The sequence below is a fragment of the Uloborus diversus genome, chromosome 9 (genome assembly GCF_026930045.1).
Source record: "Uloborus diversus isolate 005 chromosome 9, Udiv.v.3.1, whole genome shotgun sequence".
In the NCBI taxonomy this organism is placed as follows: Eukaryota; Metazoa; Arthropoda; class Arachnida; order Araneae; family Uloboridae; genus Uloborus; species Uloborus diversus.
In genome coordinates this window covers 34,058,128-34,080,144 of record NC_072739.1, presented here as the reverse complement: position 1 = coordinate 34,080,144, position 22,017 = coordinate 34,058,128, and the positions used below count along the sequence as shown (strand labels likewise).

At 34.6% G+C, this 22,017-nt stretch overlaps 1 protein-coding gene across 1 annotated transcript in view; it reads left to right on the top strand.

The window, feature by feature from the left end:
- LOC129229378 (putative inorganic phosphate cotransporter) overlaps positions 1-21,777 on the top strand; it is a 31,848-nt gene extending 10,071 nt beyond the window's left edge. The window contains 9 exon segments of the mRNA XM_054863671.1: positions 1,381-1,623; positions 4,377-4,560; positions 4,801-4,928; positions 7,957-8,106; positions 13,799-13,882; positions 13,884-13,932; positions 15,128-15,283; positions 18,819-18,904; positions 20,675-21,777. Of these exon segments, the coding sequence (XP_054719646.1) occupies positions 1,381-1,623; positions 4,377-4,560; positions 4,801-4,928; positions 7,957-8,106; positions 13,799-13,882; positions 13,884-13,932; positions 15,128-15,283; positions 18,819-18,904; positions 20,675-20,872 (1,278 nt within the window). The 3' untranslated portion in view covers positions 20,873-21,777.
- Positions 21,778-22,017: the final 240 nt, after the last annotated feature.

Below are 22,017 nucleotides of genomic sequence, written 5' to 3'. Positions count from 1 at the left end.
ACACCGGGATTTGGTCTGTAAACCGAGACTGTCCCGGACAAACCAGGACGTCTGGCAAGCCTAGACCCACCGGCGGTTGGCAACTGCCTCGCGAGATTGCAGTAAAAGTAACAGCAAAAACTGCTGGTATAATCAAAAGAGTGTGCCGTAAGTGCTGTAAAAAATGTATCACAAAGTGTTCTTAAAGAAGGGACATGTGTCAGTCTTGAAAAAAAGTTCTCAAAAGTGTTGAAAAGAAAAAAAATGTGCAGAGTCAAATAAGTTTTCTGAAAAGAAATTTCAGAAGTATTTTGAAAATCGCTCCAAAAAGTGGGCTTCAAAGTGCTGCTATATTTATAAAGCTTTGAAATTATGAGGGTACACATTTAAATAAAAGCAGTGTTCAACAATGACCGTGATCAACAATGAATTTTCAATTAATGGCACATCTACATTTAAGCATGAGATTAGTAAAAACAGCTATAATTCAAGTTTTAAATACCTTGGAACATTGGAAAAAAATTATCTGATGCAGAAAAATCAGGAATTTGTATTTACATTTTATTTTAATATGCGCGATTATTTTTTTCGTCCTCATATTAAAGGAATTAGGCAAAAATGTAGATTAAAATTGGAATAAACACATAATTAATGGTGAATTAATTAATTTGATCGATACTGAGGTCACATACCAAATTTCAAAAGAATCCGATAATTGAGTTTCAAGATAAATTCAGTTTAAAGATTTCGTTGCATACATAGATACGTACAGGTGAAGCTAGTAAAAGCGTGTTAAAAATGTGATAATTGTCACAAGTGTGGCAATATACTTTGTTTCTATGTACTGTTTCCTTTTATTCCAACTGTCACTATATACAGTCTCAGCCCCGAAATAGTTAAGCACTTGAGTCATTTGTTGTTCCAGTTAAGCTAATATTTTGAGGTGCGCTGCTTAACTTTTCCGACTGTACCGTAGTTTAGTGTAAAGTCCGACTTCCACAGTGCACACATACCATAAGGATTCGTTTATAGGGTAGGCAGTCATTCGCAACACAACAACACATTCACACAAAGAAAGGACAAGCACAAGAAAGAAAAATTACAGCCATGCCCGAGCCAGGATTCGAACCCAGGACCTCCCCATCGCAGTCAGATTGCTCTGACCACTTGACAAGTTCGGCATTTGAATCACTTGATTAACAAAAAAATAATAATAATAAATAAATGAATAAAATCAAACACTGTTTATGAAATTTGCAACCACGCAATCACTTAGCCGAACGCTGACATCCTTGAGGAATTACAATAGCAGATAAGGTTAGCCGTGTTTTGAAAAGTTTTAATTTATACCAGAAAGCGTGCACAACTGAAAGTTGTCAGACTATTTTGCTTTTCTTCCAGACCTCTGTTCATGGCGAATTCGACTGGGACTCTGACACTCAAGGACTGATTTTGGGCTCTTTTTTCTACGGCTATGTTATTACGCAAATACCCGGTGGCATCGCTGCTGAAAAGTGGGGCGCAAAGTGGTTGTTCGGAATAGGGGTTCTCATCACTTCCATCTTCACTCTGCTCACTCCTCTGGCAGCTCGGTGGAATGTCTACGCACTCATTGCCGCGAGAGTCATCGAGGGGCTTGGAGAGGTACGTCATGTTATGCATCTCACACAGGGCCGTAACCAGAAAATAATTTCGAGGAAGGTTAAAAAAGTTTCATGTGGATCTTTCCGCTATTTCTGCTAATGTTCAATTCGTCGGGTTATCTACTCTTATTATACATATGAAAGACATTTGAGTTTTGGAACAATATCTTTTGGGAATTTTTAAATATAAACGAACATTTAAGTGTCAAATCGAACTTTTCGGGGGGGGGAGGTTGAACCCTAAGACCCCCCCTCCCCTTGTATACGACCCTGATTCAATTAGAAGTTGATTGTGGAAAGTTACTCTGATCTACGGTGATTCAGATCACAACACTTCAGCAAATGTATCGCGAATCCTTCTGACTGCAACAGTTCAGCAGATTGATCTACGGTCATTCAGATCCCAATTTTTCAGCAAATCGATCGCCGGTTATTCAGATCTCAACACTCAGCAAAGTGATCGCTAGACACTCTGATTACCACAGTTCAGCAGATTGATCACCAATTAGTCAGATCACTCCACTTCAGCAGAGTGATCATAGGCGGATTTACGGGGGTGCCAGGGGGTGCGCCGCACAATCAAAATTTTTGGTTGAGTTTTGAAAAAAAAATTAGTTTAGTATATTTCACTCAGAAACGTAGTTGGGGTAAAAAAAAATCATAGCTGCTATACTAGTAAATTTACTTGAATCCAGTGTATCACCACACGTCGCTAGTGCAAGAAAAACCATAACTGTGCTCATATTAAGAATTAAAGTAATTTTATCCATTTGGAAAAAAAAAACTAATAAATAATTTCATGCAAATAAAGAAACTTCTCAAACAATTTATTGTTCAGTGCTGTGTTATTGTATAGAATAATTGCATGTTCTGTAATTGGGTATTTATTCGTATATCAATAAATTCTTCTATTTTGAAACAACAATGGCTAATAAAGTCCAAAAAAAAAACAAAAAAAAACACATGGCTATTGCAAGAAACTTGATTAATAAAATCTACACCGAAATCAACTGAAAACCAACAATTTTAAGGTAAATAATCAAAATTTTTTGAAGGAGGACTTCCGGACATTTTGCTGCAGTTGTGCATCCAAGGGGAAGGGGCACAAGACTGGTGACCCTCCCCACAAAATGTTGAGTAGATGTTTTTAAAAGAACATTCTTTATTATTGAAGAGAAGAAAAGATCTCATTTTGGGAAAACGAAGTTATTTTACGAAAAAAAAAAGAATGTTGGGGAAAAAAATCTTAATTTCTCTTTCAAAAAGAAAAGTTATTACAGAGTACCTCAAATTTCGTTTCTTGGGCTTAACTTTCGCAAAATTTCCAAGGAAGATCTTCTAATCACCTAAATACATCGAAAATCGTTTAAAATTGCGTTTTTGGAGCTTCAGTTTTGAAAAACTGCAGTGTCCCTAACGTTACCAAATATGGTCTTACACTCATGTGTTTAAGACTTTAATTTTGGAAAATATTCGAACAAGGCCCTCTGACCCCCCTTTCTCTATTACCATCAAAGAGTGTTAATATTTTGGTTTTGAAAACTACTATTTCGAAATATTTAAGAGGGAGAATCCTTTTTTTTTTATTTTTAATACCATGGATTATTGCAAAAGAACTTCATTTTTAGGACTTCAATTTCGAAAATTTTCCAGGGGTGAGCTCCAGAACACCCCGTCCGGTAACAGCATCAAAAATTGTCCTCCGTAGTATTTTTGGAACTTCAATTATGAAAAGTTAAAGAGGTATCATGGGGGAGGGGAGGGGTTTACCTTTCTTGCCTCTAAAATATCACCAAGAACTGTAAAACTGCGTTTTCAAAACTACTATTTCAAATTTTTTCTGGGGCGTGAATCTTATTCCAACCAGTAACTAAATTCACCCATTGCTTCTAATATCGACTTTCGTTTAAGACTTTTTCTGCAGTTTGAAATGTTAAGAATTGCTCATCCCCTAATCTTACGAAATATGGTTTACATCGCGTTTTTTAGACTTAAAAGTGTGTCCCGCCCTAAAATTATTTTCTGATTTCGCCACTGCCTTGTTATTCCGGGAATACCCCCCCCCCCTCCTCAGATCCCTGTTGTTGTTGCACCCCCAAATATTTCGGCCTAAATCCGTCTATGAGAGTGATTGCCGGTCACTCTGATTACAACACTTCAATAGACTGATTCACGATTCTTCGGATAACAAGAGTTCTGATGACTGATATTTGGTCACTCTGATCACAACAATTCAGGAGATCGAATACCGTTCGATCAAAGCAGTTCAGTAGATATCGGTTGAGAAAAGTACTGAGTTTCATAACTACAATCTGGGCAATCATGAAAGTGATCTTTTAGATTGATATCCGATTTTTTTTTTTTTTTTTTTTTTTGCACAATATGGCTATTTCAATTCAATTACGAGTTTTGACAAAAAAAAAAAAAGTGGTTGCACAGGGTGATTCTTTGAAAAAGATAAAGCACCAATGACAAAATTTATTTTTTGAGCTTGTTAGCTGATACCAATTCCAGATAAATCCCATCTATAAGCCGAGAAAAATAATTCTATTAATAAATGTTGTTCAGTACTTTACCAATTAGTTTCGCTTTTAATCGGGCTGATGGCATTGCTTTTGATTTATAACTACTGTATTTCGTTTATTGAGTTTTTGAAAAGACTAAATTTTCTTATGAAGTGACTTATTTTAAACCAAATTTCATAAAATTCACTTAGTTGTAAATGTTTTTAGAATTGATGACTTTATTTCCTAGGGAGTGACATATCCCGCCATGAATTCCCTACTAGGTCGCTGGGCACCCAAGTACGAGCGGAGTCGTCTCGCTACCCTAGTCTACAGTGGCGGACCTATTGGGACTGTAGTTGCCCTCTCTCTTTCAGGTTACCTTAGTTCCTCTACTTTCTTAGGCGGTTGGCCTTCTGTCTTTTATGTTTTTGGTGAGTTTATTTACTACTTCGAAAATTTCTGGTAGAATTAGGTTTTTTGACTTCGAAAATGGACTCGGGGTTGAAAGTGTATTGGATTTTAGTGATTTTAATGGGCTTATCGCTATGTGAAGTCAGGGTTAGTTGCGCAGAAATATAGCTGAGGTTTAAAAAAACGTGCTGATGTGAGTAACTCATTGATAAAAATGCAATGAATTTCTAGCGATTTTCTCAATTTCGATTTTACGACAGGTGCCCTTGGATGCGTGTGGTTTTTCTTCTGGATCTTCTTTATATACGAAAGCCCAGATCAACATCCTCGCATATCAAAGGCAGAACTGAACTACATTCGACGAGGACAGGACAGACAGGAAGGTGTGGTGAGTTTTTAAAAAACGAAGTTACAACAATCAAAGCATAAAAGAACGGATCCATACATTGTAAAAAAAAAATTCTTAGTCGTTACCGGAAAATAATGGGCAGCTAATGCGCTTAAATTCTCAGTAACATATCTGGCAAAAAAGGAAAGTTGCCCGCTAAAAGTCAGTAATCTTTCTGAAGTAAATCTAAAATCGCCCTGTAAAATTCCGAAACCTTCCCTCTTAAAGCCAACTTGAGATTCTAACAAAGCTATAGTTCAGAGACTGCTTTTTGCTCTCGTTTCGAGCTCAGTCGATATGGACAAGGCGTAATTGAGCTTCGAAAAAACTGAATATATTTTGAAACTGGTAGCTATAAGCAGTTATTTTTTGAGTGAAAAGTCTGTATTCATGTAACTTGTAAACTTGAGAATGTTCTCACAAAAGTACATTTCACAAGAAACTGGAGGAAACCTGTGAAACCCCGGAACTTTACCCTGAAATAATCGGTGACGTTTCGGAAATTGTTTACAGTCTCGCTACTCCAGACTGTAGTCTAAGATGTAGACCCATCTTAGAGCCAAATTTATCTTCTTTAGGCTATTATTTCTCATGCATATGGAATGGAATGTGAAAGTTTTAACTGAATTATAAAATAAGGGTGAGAAAATTTAAATGTGAATAAGAAATTTTGAGAATTTTGAAACATTTTCTTTCTCAATTTATTTTACGACAAGGCATTGATTACTGGGGTACGTAAATGTTTCACAACCGTAAAGCTTTTCACCTCTTTTTTTTTTTTTTTTAAGTCACTAACAAAAGATTCTGAAAGTGTATGTTAAGCGATATTCACTTATCTCTTTAGCAATTAGCGTTGTTTTAAAAGTTGACACTAAGTAATACGACAAAGAAGGCAAATCTGTCAGCCATACTGCTTCGTTGCAAAGCGCTCTTTTTGTCACTTAGTATTTCACGTATCTTATAGTTTCGAACAGTTGTCCTTTTTTTTTTTTTGAGGTGCAACGATTGCAAGAACTTAATTTTTCTTAGAATTATAGTCAAATTCAGAATTTAGTTTCAAATAATAGATTAGTTTCGCCGTTAACAAGAGCAGGTACAATTTTTTCTTCTTACGTCTGTAAAATTCATGACATCAAAATGGCACTCAAAACATTATTCGGACGAATAAAAAATAAAATCAATATCCTTTAAACAAAATTTCAAAAAGTGTTGCTTCCGAGTTTTGGTTTGCAAGAAACTTCTTTTCCAGGGTAGAAAAATTGTTGTGCTTTCGACGGCTAGCAATAATTAGAAAATATGCTTATCGTAATCACTGCTTACAGTCGGAAGTTCTAAAATTTTTTTGTAATGCAAAAAAATGCCCCTTGTTAAACCAAAATTCCTGTGTGCATTATTTTTAAATGCATGGTTTTCAAGTACATTTATCTTTTTTAAACATCATTTATACTTACAAGTGAAGTTTTGTTTCAAAGTTTTAGAATAGTTTTGATTTGTAATACTGAAACTTTTATCTTAACTACTAAAGATAATACCGATTGATTGCCTTTTGGAAAACTAATTCTTACAACCATTTTCCTTACTATATTCAATTTAAATTTTCATGCCTTTTCCAGGTGATGCACCAGAAAAAAAATTACGTAAGGCATCGTTTATACTTGTTTTAGTGGACTGACGTGAAACGACGTAGAAATGAAAGTGACGTATAATCGAAGCGTTAATAAATCACTTTGATTTTTGCAATTTAACCCTGCTAATTCAAATTTTGCATAAATACAATAGTTGTAAGGATCAACTAAAGTGGTTTAAGTAACTAATATAAACTACTCTGCAATAGTTTTATACTAAAGACATTAATTTCTGTTTTAAGTCAAATATTTATGTGAAACAAATTATTTAATTATTGTACTATATCTTAGATACTTATTATATTTAACATGTCTAGACTTATAAATGTAATTATATTACACTAATGTGCTCAAGTAGGAATTTAATTTGAAAAATATTTAATAATCGTCTGACGTGCTGATTGTCTAAGTGATATGATTATTCGCAACTCCAGAGCTCAAATACGCTACCTTACAGTGAATAACAATACTAATGAAAAAGGTAAAACATTCCGTTTAACGTGTTTTCTTTAGGGTAAATTACTGGCTTCAGACAGTTTATGGTGTAATGTAATTTCAGAGGAATAGAAATGAAGGCTTTTCACAAACACGATAAAAAATTACTGTCATTCATTAAACTTCAAACCAAGATATAAGTTACGGCATTTCTTTGTTTTACCTTTTCATCCGCCATTAGAAAATGGCTGCAGCGCCCCCTTTAGTTTATTGGAGTTGCGAATAGAATTATCAAATGAATTAAGTAAACATTTTGTCACTAGTGCTTTGACGAACAAAATAAACTTTTTGCCTTTATTTTTCCTACTATACCTGAGAAAGGGAATGTGTGAAAGGGGTATGGAATATAATTCCTCAATAGAAAGCTAGAAGGGCGGAATTTTTTTGAATTTAAGGGAGGGGAAAACGACGTATAACCGATATTTCAAGAGGTATACACGATGCACTTTTGGATTAAAATTAATAGGAATTTTTCGGGTTCTTAAGAAAACGACGTATAAATGTAAAGGACACATAAATGAAAGACGTATATACAATGTACTTTAGTATTTAAATGAATAGGAAATATTCGGGTCTTTAAGAAAACGACGTATCAATGTAAAAGACGTATAAACGGTATGTCATGATGTATAAACGATTCACTTTTGCATTAAAATGAAAGGAGTTATTCTGGTCTTTAAGAAAACGACTTATAAAAGACGTAGAAATGAGAGACGTATAATCGATAGTTAACGACGTACAAACGATGCACTTTTGTATTAAAATGAATAGAAATCATTCGGAACTTTAAGAAAACTACGTGCAAATCTAAAAGACGTATAAATGAAGAAGTATAAACTATGTTTTACTGCATTTGTGTACTTATCAGTTCATATTTCCTATCACTGAGATTGATTTTCGGTTTACAGAGAGCGCCAGTGCCATGGAGAGCCATCTTGACCTCAGGATCTTTATGGGCCCTAGTTGTCACACATTTTGGAAACAACTGGGGCTTTTACACCCTTCTCACAGAGCTTCCTACATACCTCTCGAATATTTTGCATTTTGATCTCAAACAGGTAAGTATCTGGGTTGATTCCACAGTCATGTATGGAACACTTACACTACTCAACATCAAAAATGCATCCGCTCAAAAATAACTATTTCCGAAATATTTTGCCTCGCTAAACACGAAAATTACCATAAAAGTTGAGATTAGCTCTAGTTTTCAAGATTACAGAGTCAACTAGGGTAGTGAAATCTCACTAATGTTCTTTTTCCCTGGCAGATAGAAGCACCCCCCCCCCCCCCATGGGATTGACTGTCTTCTAAATTTCGACTCTTCGTTTGGATAGAAAATATCACTCCATAAAATTGAAATGGACTTCAAGAAATTTAAATTCTAGGAAGAAAAATGCGAAAAATGAGCCTCTAGAAGAGTCATCTATTTTTTGCTTCCACCCATGCTCATTCCTCTGCGAACAATGAATAACTTTGTGGAAGCTGTGAACAAAAATGGTTTTCTCATACCTTAGAGGGAAATTTGCAAAATGTATTGTAGCTAAGGTAAATGAGAAAAATTTTAAGATGACTTCAAATACGCGCAATTGTGAAAATCACTGTTTTTGAAAAAAAAAAAAAAAAAAAAAAATGAAAGGAAAGGGGGGAAAAAAACTTAGGAAGATTTTAAAGGGTGCATTATAAGTATTTCTAAGCAGCAGAGAAAATGAGAACTATAAACAGTTGGTCAAAAAATCCTTATGGGAGTTCTGTGACCATTAATGAATGATAGTATGTCTATGAAACTCTATTTTGTTCACTTGCTCCAGAATATTTTGCTTAAAAACTTTGAAGCTTGAGCGATAAGCATGAGGAAAGGTATCTTTACAATCCAAGATATCTTTACAGTGGGGCGCAGACGTCAGGGTCATTGAGCTGAGTTAATGCTCACCAAATGCTGCTGAACTATTGCAAGAGATGTTTCTTCTTTAACGTAAAAAAAGAAATCGTAAATGAAGCGTTTACAATGGTAGGCCAAAAGCAACCACTGCTTTTGGAAAAAGAAACATTGTTTAATAAAACAAGACCTGTTTGATAACACAGGAAGTTTTTTTCTTTTTAACCTTACCTTCAAATCAAGTGTGGTTGTTGTGCATCTTTCTTCAGTGGGATTTTGTGCATCTTGAAAACAAGAGCTAATAAAACGAAATCTCTACCCTATTCGTTTTTCTCGACCCAAAATTAGTAAGAATTTACTATTTAAAAACTAGGACGCAGACAAAAAGTTTTTTTTTTGCTTAGTGTTAGATTACTTTTTAACTATCATTTATACAACGTGTCTCCCTTTTATGTGCACGACCTCTATTTTCTCCCTCGGTAGTCCTATGTGCAATGTGCATAACTTTCAATTGCAAAAATGGTCAAAGTAAGGTGCACAGTTAAGATATTGAAAGTTTGAAGCAAAAAACAAGTGAAAAAAATTGAATCTAACTTTTTATATTACTTTCAGATCCCTGAAATTACATTTAGAAAAAATTTCAAGTATAGAAAAAACATGATAATGAAAATTGCTCTAAAAAGTAAAAAATAATTACAATTTCAGAACAAGAAGAAACAACTTTTAAACCTATTTTTTGAAATCCGGTAAATACGATGCCTAAAGCAATATGACGTAATCATAAATCAATTACAAATATAAATTTAAAAGGGCCCACACACACACAAGTTCTTCAATATCATTCGTATACATTACATTGATAACAACAAAGTTTGTATAACAGTATAAATGTTTCATTCTTCATTTTGAGTGTTTTTTTTTTTTTTTTTTTTTGAAAAATATAAACGAAAAATGGTTACCCATTATTTTACCTATCGCTTTTCGCCGACTTTAAAAATTAAGTTTAAAAGTTGTATCGATATTTTTCAAAGATATTGTTTTTACTTTCTTCTATATCTAATACTAGCTGCATTGCCCGGCTTTGCCCGGTCTACCTTGAAAAAAAACCATTGTGTCAAGTGAAGTATCTTCAATAACCAGGATTAAATGAAAGAAAAAAAAAACATCATGCAAAATTTTCTCGCCAAACAATGACGACAGATACTAAAATACTTTTAAGAAATTAAAACAAAATGAGAAAGATGGATTTAAAATGCGTAACCATGGAAACACAAAATAAAATAAGTTCAAGAATTGAAAATGAGAAAGATGGAAATAAGCAATGAATTCAAAAAGCGTTACCGTGGAAACGCAAAATAAAATGGTTAAAAACTTGAATAGAGAACAGATTTTTGAACTTCATTTAATTCGCTTGTAACTTTTTTTCTAATGGAGATAGAGGGTTGAACTTTTGACCGTAGGTCGAGTTAGATCTGGAGTAAAAAAAACAGCTCTTTCCAATGCTGTCAAAAAGAAAACTGTGGGACAATTCCTTCACTTTTTATTCATGGATTTAATGAAGAAAGTAGTGCCTAAATTTCAGCTAAGCCTAAAAAAAATCGAACTAAAAACGTAAAAAACTCCCGCCGCAATTAAGTTAGAGCATTGGAACAAATTGCGTAGAACGTGGAAAATTCTTCCCTTTCCAACAATATGTAGTATTACTATTTGCGAGTAATCTTTCTCCCCCATATTCGGGAATTTATGTGAAAATTGAGCCTAAATTGGAATAAAAAAAGAACTATTCATCGAATTGTTTTCGAACTGGTCTGCAAACTTTCTCAGGACTTAAAGGAACAAACTGTGAAAATTTCAACAAAATCGGCCGGGTAGTTCTCGAGTTTTGCGAGTTCAAACACACAGACGCTTTTTGGGGACTTCATTTTATACTATGTAGAGATATAGAAGAAAGTATTGGATTCGTGCAAATTTTCGAATTTCGAATTTTGACGGATTCGAACGTTTTGAGGTGTGCTGAGTCCATTTCGACTATTTTTGGAAAATGTCTGTCTGTTTGTGTGTGTGTGCGTATGTGTGTCCGTGTGTAAGTGTGTCACGTCTGTGTGAGACCAGTTTTTTGTGGCCGCTCTACAGGAAAAACTACCGCGTGAAATCGAACGAAATTTGATACACATATGTTCCCCTATGTGAACTTGTGCCCATTGATTTTTGGCGCGAATTCCTCCAAGGGGGGTGGAGCAATGGGACGTTTTTTGAGTTACGCGTGCTTGCTATTCCTCAGGAAGTAACTGGCGGAATCAAAAAAAATTTGGTCCATATGTTGCCATTAACAGGAACAGGTGCTGATTCAATTTTGGTATCAATAACTCAAACGGGGATTGAGCTATAGAACGTTTTTTCTCGTCAATTGTGACTGCTGTATCTCAAGAAATAATGAACGGAATGAAAGAAAAATTTATCGGCGAGTAGCTCTTAGAGGGTATAAGAGCTGATTTTATTTTGTTGTCAACAGCTAACTAGTATGTTGTGGCCATCACGAAACTTTCTTCTATATTTTTCTTTTTTTTCTTCTCTGAACCCTCCCCATGCTTGACGAGGAAGCAATATTCCCAACAAAAACAAAATTACACATGCAAAAACTTGACGACCATCCCAATGTTTGAATTATTGCAAAAGCAAAGCAAAGAGCGAAAATTGAAAGCTATTTTAAAAGCCTTGCTTGAATTAATTACAAATATTTTATTTGTTAACAAACATAAGATGGCAACAGTTAAAAATTTTAAATCATTGAGATAATATTTCCGATCATTTCCATACAATTAAAATCACGAGAAATACGCAGACGACAATCTATTACGATTTATCTTTCTTATTGTTGCATTAATAAAGCTATTTTTATTCGCAAAAAAAAAAAAAAAATCAACACCTCTTGGAGCGATTGGCGTCAAAATTGAACCAAAGCCTGTTTACGTATGGATTCACATATATTCCAAATTTCAACCAGAACGTAGCATTACTTCTTGAGATAGGGTACTCACAATGGAAAAAAAGAACGGGCGATTGCGCTACCCCCCCTTTTTAGCTGTTGACACCAAAATAAAATCAGCTCTTATACCCACTAAGGGCTACTTGCCGATAAATTTTTCTTTCATTCCGTTCATTATTTCTTGAGATACAGCAGTCACAATTGACGACAAAAAAACGTTCTATAGCTCAACCCCCGTTTGAGTTATTGACACCAAAATTGAATCAGCACCTGTTCCTGTTAATGGCAACATATGGACCAAATTTTGTTTGATTCCGCCAGTTACTTCCTGAGGAATAGCAAGCACGCGTAACCCAAAAAACGTCCCATTGCTCCACCCCCCTTGGAGGAATTCGCGCCAAAAACCAATGGGCACAAGTTCACATACGGGCACATATGTGTACCAAATTTCGTTCGATTTCATGCGGTAGTTTTCGCTGTAGAGCGGCCACAAAAAACTGGTCACACACAGACGTGACACACATACATACACACACACATACATACATACACACACACACAGACAGACAGACATTTTCCAAAAATAGTCGAAATGAACTCAGCACACCTCAAAACGTTCGAATCCGTCAAAATTCGAAATTCGAAAATTTGCACGAATCCAATACTTTCTTCTATATATTAGATATAGAAGAAAGTAAAAAGGGGGTAGCGCAATCGCCCGTTCTTTTTTTCCATTGTGAGTGCCCTATCTCAAGAAGTAATGCTACGTTCTGGTTGAAATTTGGAATATATGTGAATCCATATGTAAACAGGCTTTGATTCAATTTTGACGCCAATCGCTCCAAGAGGCGTTGATTTTTTTTTTTTTTTTTTTTTTTTTTTGCGAATAAAAATAGCTTTATTAATGCAACAATAAGAAAGATAAATCGTAATAGATTGTCGTCTGCGTATTTCTCGTGATTTTAATTGTATGAAAATGATCGGAAATATTATCTCAATGATTTAAAATTTTTAACTGTTGCCATCTTATGTTTGTTAACAAATAAAATATTTGTAATTAATTCAAGCAAGGCTTTTAAAATAACTTTCAATTTTCGCTCTTTGCTTTGCTTTTGCAATAATTCACACATTGGGATGTTCGTCAAGTTTTTTGCATGTGTAATTTTGTTTTTGTTGGGAATATTGCTTCCTCGTCAAGCATGGGGAGGGATCAGAAAAAAAAGAAAAATATAGAAAAAAGTTTCGTGATGGCCACAACATACTAGTTTAGTTTTTGGAGCTATTTCTATTTCCAGCTACCGTTTTTAAATCGGTTCTTTTTTCTTTTTCAAAAATTTGATTATTACCTTATAGAGAAAATGCGAAACGAAAGATGATTTGTCTAATAATTTTTTTATTTTTGCTCCAAAAATTTGTCTACAAAGAGAATTACAGCTATACGTGTAATGTGCACTAATGTCAAATTTATGAAACCTGTGTTGGCTTTATTACAAATATCTATGCAAATTTGATTTATCTTACATGTATTTCAAATTGTTTAATTGCAAAATCAAAGTCAACACATAATTTAATTACTCACAACAATTAAGTCAATACTTAATTATCGAAAATCATGGGAGTTTAACGCTTTTGCGAAATCTTAAATTGTCATTACTACTTTAATACTTAATTAAAAGAATTTTTACTTACAACAAATGTTTTTGCTTAAAAAATTTAAAATTATTTTCGTGCTCGGAAAATCCATTTTATTAATATTATTAATAACAACAATACGAGTTATAATAATAATAATAACAATATTCATTATAATAATAATAACAATATTCATAATAATAATAATAGCAATAGTAACAGTTGCTTTATTGTAAGGGTCTCTGTCTGTTTTCAGAATGGAACTCTATCTGCTCTTCCGTATTTGACGCAAGCTATTTTCGGCGTTTTTGCCAGTTTGGTAGCTGATAAAATGAGGGCAAAATTCCAATCTGCGGATTACAGCCATTCGAAAGATCATGAATTCCGTAGGTGAGTTGAAAAGTCTCGAAAACCGGCTTTCCCCCAATGTCTAAGGGTACACACGTAGAAAAAGCAAATTCAGGACTGAACTATAGAAATAATGTTTACCTATGTAAAATATCTAATCTGAACAGCTAAAAAAAAGTAAATAAATGTAGCAAGAACCAATTAACTTTAAGTAAATATTTAGTGAATTAAGCTTTGAACTCAATAAATTCTTTACCTTTGTCAAAATAGAGTCTACGTAAAAATATATCTCGCATTGTATGACAAACTTTTTTCTGTCTCCTAAAACATGCAAGTATAAATATATTCGAAATCTAAATATTCGGGGCACAAAAGGAAGCATTGGTATTCTATTTTAGATAAAATGAATTGAATTTCTTCCAGAAACTTAACTAAAAACATTAAATTAAAGTTCTTTCTGTCTTTTCTTTTTTTTCACATCTTACATGTCAAAATTTTAAAAAAAAATAATGACTTATTACATTGTAACGAAAAATTAATTGAATTATAAAAAGAAATGAAGGAACGAAGTATCCTGGAAAACTTTTAAACAAAAAAAAAATCGATAAGCAATTAAGTCATTAACAGTGCTTATGGCTGGGTTTTCGTGCGAAGAGTTTATTTGGGTGTTACATCTCTGAAAGCACAGTAACTAAACTTCAAAATATCATGCTAATGTTTATTTAAGTTAAAAATCTATACTTAGTACTTTGCACATTAATTCTGCCGTAGACAGGTAAACGGCAGTATCAGCAGAAATAAGTTTTCGAGATAATTGAAGATACGCGTTTTGGATTCAATGCTAACAATAGGAAAATGTTGAAACTGGACGTTTTTTTCACGTTTTTTTTTTTTTTTTTCCCTTCAGCGGAAACCAAATAAGCAAGCTTGTACAATAAAGCTAATGTACAATAGGTGACAAAAAAAATGAAAAATGAAAAATTTGCAATTACTTCCCTTTACCTACCAACAGTAGAATAGACATAATCTCGTCTTCAGTTAAGATAAGGCCTAACCATGAAAGAGTTCGTTACTGCCGAAGTAGTCCTCGGAAAATAGCCAAAGAGAGTTCTGTGCCAAAACGATTGTCACCTCACTGAAACTGAATTACCGAAAAAATAAATGAGTTCTCGTTCACAATGTCACGGCACCGGACCTATACTATAGCATATTATATCAAGAAATTGTTTGTTTTCAGCGTTCTACGGTCCAGGTTTAGGAGTATTAGCTGTAGCTTTCGTGGGTTGCGACCCTGCAGTCATCGTAGCTCTACTAGCTCTCTCGGTGGGTTTCAACGGATTCATCTACTCGGGATTCAATGTCACCCATGTCGACATGAGTCCGGAATTTGCAGGTAAGCTCGATTCATTATACTCCAAGATAGACACATGCAGTACATGATAGATTAGGTTACTATAATTTACGTCGACCAAATCCGGGCACCTTCAACGTAAAAAGAGAAGGAGGGGTTAGTGGCCACTGGCACAATATTTCACCGATCAACTTTTAATCACAGTGGTCTTAAAAACAGCTTGGCTTGAAAACTGCTAGCTCTCTCGGTATGTTTCAACGGGTTTATCTATTCGGGATTCAATGTCACCAACGTCGACATGAGTCCGGAATTTGCAGGTAAGCTCGATTCATTATACTCCAAGATAGACAAATGTAGTCCACTATAGATAGGGTTACTATAATTTACGTAGACCAAATCCGGGCACCATCAACATACAACTTTTGGTCACAGTGGGAGAGAAAACAATTGGGCTAGAAACGTCGACATGGAGTCCGAAATGTGCAACTAAGCTCTATTTATCATAATCCAAGATACACACATGCAGTTCACTATGGCTAGGGTTACTATTATTTACATAGGCCCAATTGTTTGTGCATTTCATAGAGCTTTGTGTAATTTTTTTAACAGCTCGTTTGTGTTTCACTTAAAATGATGTTAAAAAGTCTAAAACTAAAAAAAAAATCATTTTACTGCAGTTGAATACATAAATGTATATCTATCAACCCCTCTATGAACTTAATGCTAAAAATTTTGGTGTGATTTTACTCCATACAATCTGTTTGCAGCATTGCTGCTTCCAATGCTATTTAAAATTATATTACTGGTGTAAAGTAACGCATTGCTTTGAGAAGGTTACATCAAAGACCATAGTAATGTTACTAAGTTGTAAGGTTTCACAAACTTGTGTGTAAATTAGCACCGCAATTATCAGTAAGATTACAGAAAATTTGTTTGAAAGGTTACACTTCAGCAAAAATAAGCGTTCATCAGGACTTTCTCGGAACGTTATTCATTTTTAAGTGCAAGTTGACTTTATACTTCAAGTTAACTATTCGACGACTTAAATAATCCAAAAGTTATTAAATGATCAGGTAATAACTTCTTTTTATAGGTTCTAAGTTGAAAGTATAAAAATAAATCGGGTTACACTTTAAACTTCTAATTATATGCGCATAATTTCTTTTATATCATATAAACTAATTAGTTGTATCATAATCATAGAAATTTGTTTGTGACAGTTTAAAAATAGCAATTTACGGTTGAAAACTATTTTATCTTTTGTTTACTTTACAGCTGTTTCCTTCCATGTTGCTTCAATCATTTGTTTATTCATTATTTATCAAGTTCATGCTTTCTCACAACTAATGTACACCTGTCAACTTTACACAAATTCGATATGTATTTCAATTACAGACAAGACGTGCAGCGTAAAAGGGAGGAAATAATACTCAGGGCGTAGTCAAGCCCGCAACCACGATATGCTTATCTTACTAGCTTATTGCTTGGCCGCAGAAACCCTTGTTGATTTCGTTTATAGAATTGGTAAGCTTTGCGTCGATGCTAATCTTTACGCATGCGCTTTGAAGTCTACCCTCAATTTTTTAAAGCAGTATGACGCTAAGTGGAACATTACACAAACCATCGTGAAAGTTTGCTCCAACAATTAATTTTCTTAAAATCAGCACTATTTTAACGGCACCAGTAACAGACATGCTTAAAATATCGCTCTCAGATTAACTCAACTTTCTGAGCCTTTTAATGTACTTAGAATTTTTAAACTATTTTTCTCTCATGCAACTACATCTCATCTAACGTTTGGCTGCTTCTGGATCCTTGAATTAGTGAATTCTATTTTTATTTGCTGAATTTCGAAAAACGGTCTGACCCCCAGCAACAGACACCCAAAAAATCTGATGATTACCCAGTAACAGATAGGATGAGAAGAGGATGAGTAATGGTCAAAATTCTCTTTTTCTCTTCAAAATGTGCAAAAGATCTTCATTTTTTTGAACTAAAGCCTTATTTAACTCAAATGAACATGAAACAACAGCCGACCTCGTGGTATCTGTTCATAACCTTCCACCACTGCATTGTAAATACCAACTGGCTCATAAAATTCACTCTGAAAACACTTGATGGTTTCACCGTATTCATGGCCCACATCAACATCAGTTTTACCCCGTCTAAAATTCTTATTATTTAAATCCAAATTGTTATTGGACCCTTGTTTGTTACTGGTGCCGTTACCTTACTCACTCCAGAAGTTGTGTAATCTTACACCATTAAAAATAATAACCCTGCACATTTTTTTACAACAAATTACAAGAACAACCTTATACGTTTCTGAAAACGGGTACTTGAAAACCTTGAAGTAGTTGTGTTTCACAATATTGTTCACTACCAATTTATGACTCTTTAGCCACTAGATATCCGATGAGACATAGCAGAAATCAGAAACGTGATTGATATCAATTAATGTAAACCCTATTGACTAAAAGGATTAGAATTGAAATTTTAAAACAACTTTGAAGTAGTATTCTTTTTTTAAGTATGATCAACTTCAAATCCGGTCAGTTTTCAATCCGGTAAGTGCTTGGAGCCCAGACTGTCCGACGAAATCCGTAAGTCCGATAACCTTTACTATGAACCTTCTCCGACGCATGCTGTTGGGAAGAAATATCGTTTTAACTAGACTTGGCAGATTTCTGAAATGTTCAACCGGGATATCCCCGGAATAACCTTCCCCCACCAAATCCCCGTCGCGAGTATTCAAAAGGAAAAAAAGGCATGATACAAAGCCTCAAGTGAAATTTTTTGACGACAGTGTGATATTTTCAAAAAATAAGAGGAACTGGATCCCCCCCCCCCCCGAAAAAAATTTAAATATGTAAAAAAAAAAATTATTAAAAAGAAACATTTTAAAAGTTTTCATTTTTTTTTTTTTTTTACATTTTTTCAACTTTAGAATGTGTTGTTAGACCAAAATATTTAGAAAATCCGGATCACAAACACCTCTAAAGGGAACACATCCCTGGCTGATTTTTAGAGAGTAGCTCATTCTTCCAATGCGTTGAATGAATACTAATTATTAGCCTGAACCAGGAGTAATAATAAATGACACAAGTAGATAAATTTAAACATTTTATTTCTCTCATGTCAATATTTTTTAGTTACTTTAGTAAGAAGAAATACTTTGAATGAGGAATAAAAACTAGAGCAATATTTACATGTACTTTTCATGCGCTAGGACTCCTTTTAGGGAGTCTTTTTTGGTTTTAATTTTGTTGCAAAATTCCTCATAAGCTGATTCGATGTTAAGTTTACAAGTCTATGTTACAAATGACAAAGTAATTATCCAAAATAATCCTTCACAGTTAATTTTTTTTAGACTTTTTTGGTCATCTAATCAGATTTATCTTTTTACGGGATCGGAAGTAAACCGACCGGGACACCCGATTTTGCCTGAAAACCAGGACCATCCAGGTCAAACCGGGACGTTTGGCAAGCCTAGTCTTAACTCTTGTTTTAATATTGCTCCCAATAGGTTTGGAGTACTTAATATGAAAATGTATGTTTCTTCTTATTTTGACTCTAGGGACTTTGATGGGAATCACGAACTGCGTTGCAAACGTCTCTGGCTTCTTAGCACCAGCTTTCGTAGGATGGGCTATAAGAGATGGGGTAAGTGTATCAAACCGTTTTTTTTAATAAAAGTTTTGTAAATTACTTACGATTTTCGTTTGGATTTCAAGAATAAAATATTTTTACAAAATTAGTCTAAATAGAAGGCATTTAAGAGAAAATAATGAAGCAGTAAATTCTGAGTCAGGTTTTGCCAAATCTAAAAGTCAAACGTATCAGGTGCGATGTCATGATACATGTACAGCACATGTGTGCATGTCGTTTAATGGTTATGGTGAAATCCTAAAACAACTTTAAAAAAAAAAATCGGCCGGGATAACTATTTGAAATGTTCTACGTTCACAAAACTTTTGATGCAGCAAGCTTTAATGAACTGATGTGCTCAAAAAAAAAAAAAAAAATAACTTTTTAGTTTTTACTTTCGAATTACATGCAGATTTCAATCTATAACTTAGAAATGATTTGATCAACACTTAATTTTTAGGACATGCACATTGACTCTTTTAAACGATTTAAGAAATATTTTGAAAATTGTAGGAGGGTTTAAAGAGTGTAACATCAGGTTCTGAATTGGAAGACTTACAGAACTTCCCGCAGTTTTCCAAATGAAAGATTTGCTATGTTCTCCGTTCTTTAAAAAAAAACTTCCACAGAAACACTTCGCAAAAGTGAAATTGCAATACCGAGAAAGAATGTGCGCAGCGTCATGAAAATTTCAGTAGCGATGTTGGTGAGATGGATATGCACACACACAAATGATTTTTTTAAAAAAATTATTCAAAATTAACTAATTTTTTGCTATTTGATGTGCTCGCTTCGGCGAGTCGTGCTATCAATGAGTTCGTGATGGATGCTTGAGGTAACCTTGACTAAACCCACATCCACCCTTGTTTTCAGATCATAAATGGTTTGTTTCAGTGTGTCCTTATGGTTCATGTCACGTCCAATGAGATCCCACAGGTGTTCCATAGGATTCATATCTGGCGAGACCAGAGATGGATGTTAAAAATCCTGGTTTGGTATTGTCTGGTTATAATACTGTGTTGGGAGCGAACCAACAACAAAGGCAAAACATCGGGCTATCAGTTGTCAAACTTCCGTGTATCAGAAATGTCCTGTAATCAACCGTTATGCCACCCCAAATGAGGAAGCCCGATGTGACGTTCAGCTGAATGATTTGGTTCGTAGCGGTGTTAGGTTCCTGCCGTAATCGTCGACGGCGGTCGTTCCTCCCCGGACAGAAACGGCATTCATCCCCTGAACAATACCCAATGTCAAATGATGGTTCAAGTACGATGATGCTGACGTCACGCCAAATGTCTAGTCCTGTATTGAGCATTGAGCAACCAATGGTACCACTGTGGCTAATACCCCTGCACGTTACTGCACATCTTTTGCGTATGACTTGGGTGCTTACAGATCCACTTGATCCTGGAAGCAACCGGCTTTGGATATTACGAAGTTGAATATTCAAAAAAAAAAAAGAAAGATGGTTTGAATGTTAAATTAGTTTACTTAAACAGAGAAATTATCATGAATCAGCCATGCATGTTTTTGGGGCCAGAGTATCATAGTTCAAAATGTGATAGAAATCGATCAAATATTTGTGATTTCGTTTAGTATTTAAAGCTATTTAATTTCATCACTTTCAGAATTTTAAAAATGAGATTGATACAGCTTCGTGAAGTGGACGAGTCTTAATAAGTAAACATATAAATACAACATTTTTCTTTTGTTTCTTAAATAAAACTAAGACCTGCTTTTTGTCGTGGCACAAATTAATCTTCTATTCCTATTTTCTCTGTGCAGCAAACCCTGAAGAACTGGGGTACCGTTTTTGTGACGACATCTACCGTATACTTCTTCACGGGAAGCGTCTTCAACTTATTTGCATCCGCTGAACTGCAGCCTTGGGGAGCTCCAACCATCAATCTTGGACCTGAAATAGTAGTCCAAGGCCCTGAAGAGGAAGAACCTGAAAATTCTAGGCGAAGATCATTCCCATAAGATATTTTGAGAGCAGGTTTCTTCCTAAAACAGCTTTCTAGTCGCACATCTAGTAGTTGGCCGTTCAAGCCCATAGTTCATGTGAATGAAGACGTTGAGCAAAGGAGTATTATTGTGACTAAAAATTTCATGCAATGACTCGAGTATCATTTTGCTTTTGTCATTTCTTTGGTCGATTTCGTTTTTAAAACGGCATGTGACATGATCTGCCAATTGGAAGAAGTGACTACATTTCAGTGAATCGTTAAATTTGTTTTTAAATTTGTTCCAGGAGTTATTTTATGTTGTAAGAAGTGAAAAGTTAACGTAAGTAAAGGCAATTAAAACATCTTTCGGGAAAGAATTCAACAATTTTGAGTCTATATCAGCGATAAGAAACGCCAGCCTAAAACTTCATGATGGCAACGAATAAAAATGGTTTTTGAAAAAAACTTTGAGTTTTGATATCGTGAATTCAAATCATATTTTTCGCAATCACAAGTTGCGATGGGATCCTACTCGTTGGGGTTCTTGTTTCTCACAGATATCCTGAATGAATGTATATGAACATTCAGTTTGTTCGATGCACGATAAAACGTATAGAATGAAAATAATATTAACAAATTAGGTGGTTTCGACGAAGTCCGATGAGAGGCTGTGGCAGATGGGAAGTCATTGCGACCTTCCAAAATTATCATGATTAGGCGAATTTTGTCTGACGATTCGGCAAAATTATCATAATGAGGAGAATTTTGTCTGACGATTCGGCAAAATTATCATCATTCGGCAAAATTTGGAGTTCCATTCGGCAAATTGAGAATTTACACCCCGCTTAAAGATTTAAGTTCGGGCGTCCCTGATGGATGCCTATTCGAAAACTAGAAACTCTCCCCTTCTGGGCATTGTAAGTTGTATAGAGGAAGGTAGAGCAGGGAGACCAAATTGACAAAGGACCCGTCTTGGCTCCTTCTTGGCCCAGAAATTAATAAGCAGCATGTTCTTTGGCACATTCCTATCAAGGCATATGCTATCAAGAAAACTAAATGAGGTAGTGAAATAACTATTAAAAGAACACGAGAGTTGTCAAAAAGGATTTAACACATTTTATTGTCGCTCAAAATTGTATTTTTACATTTTCTTCTCTCCCAAATTATACTTAAAATTGT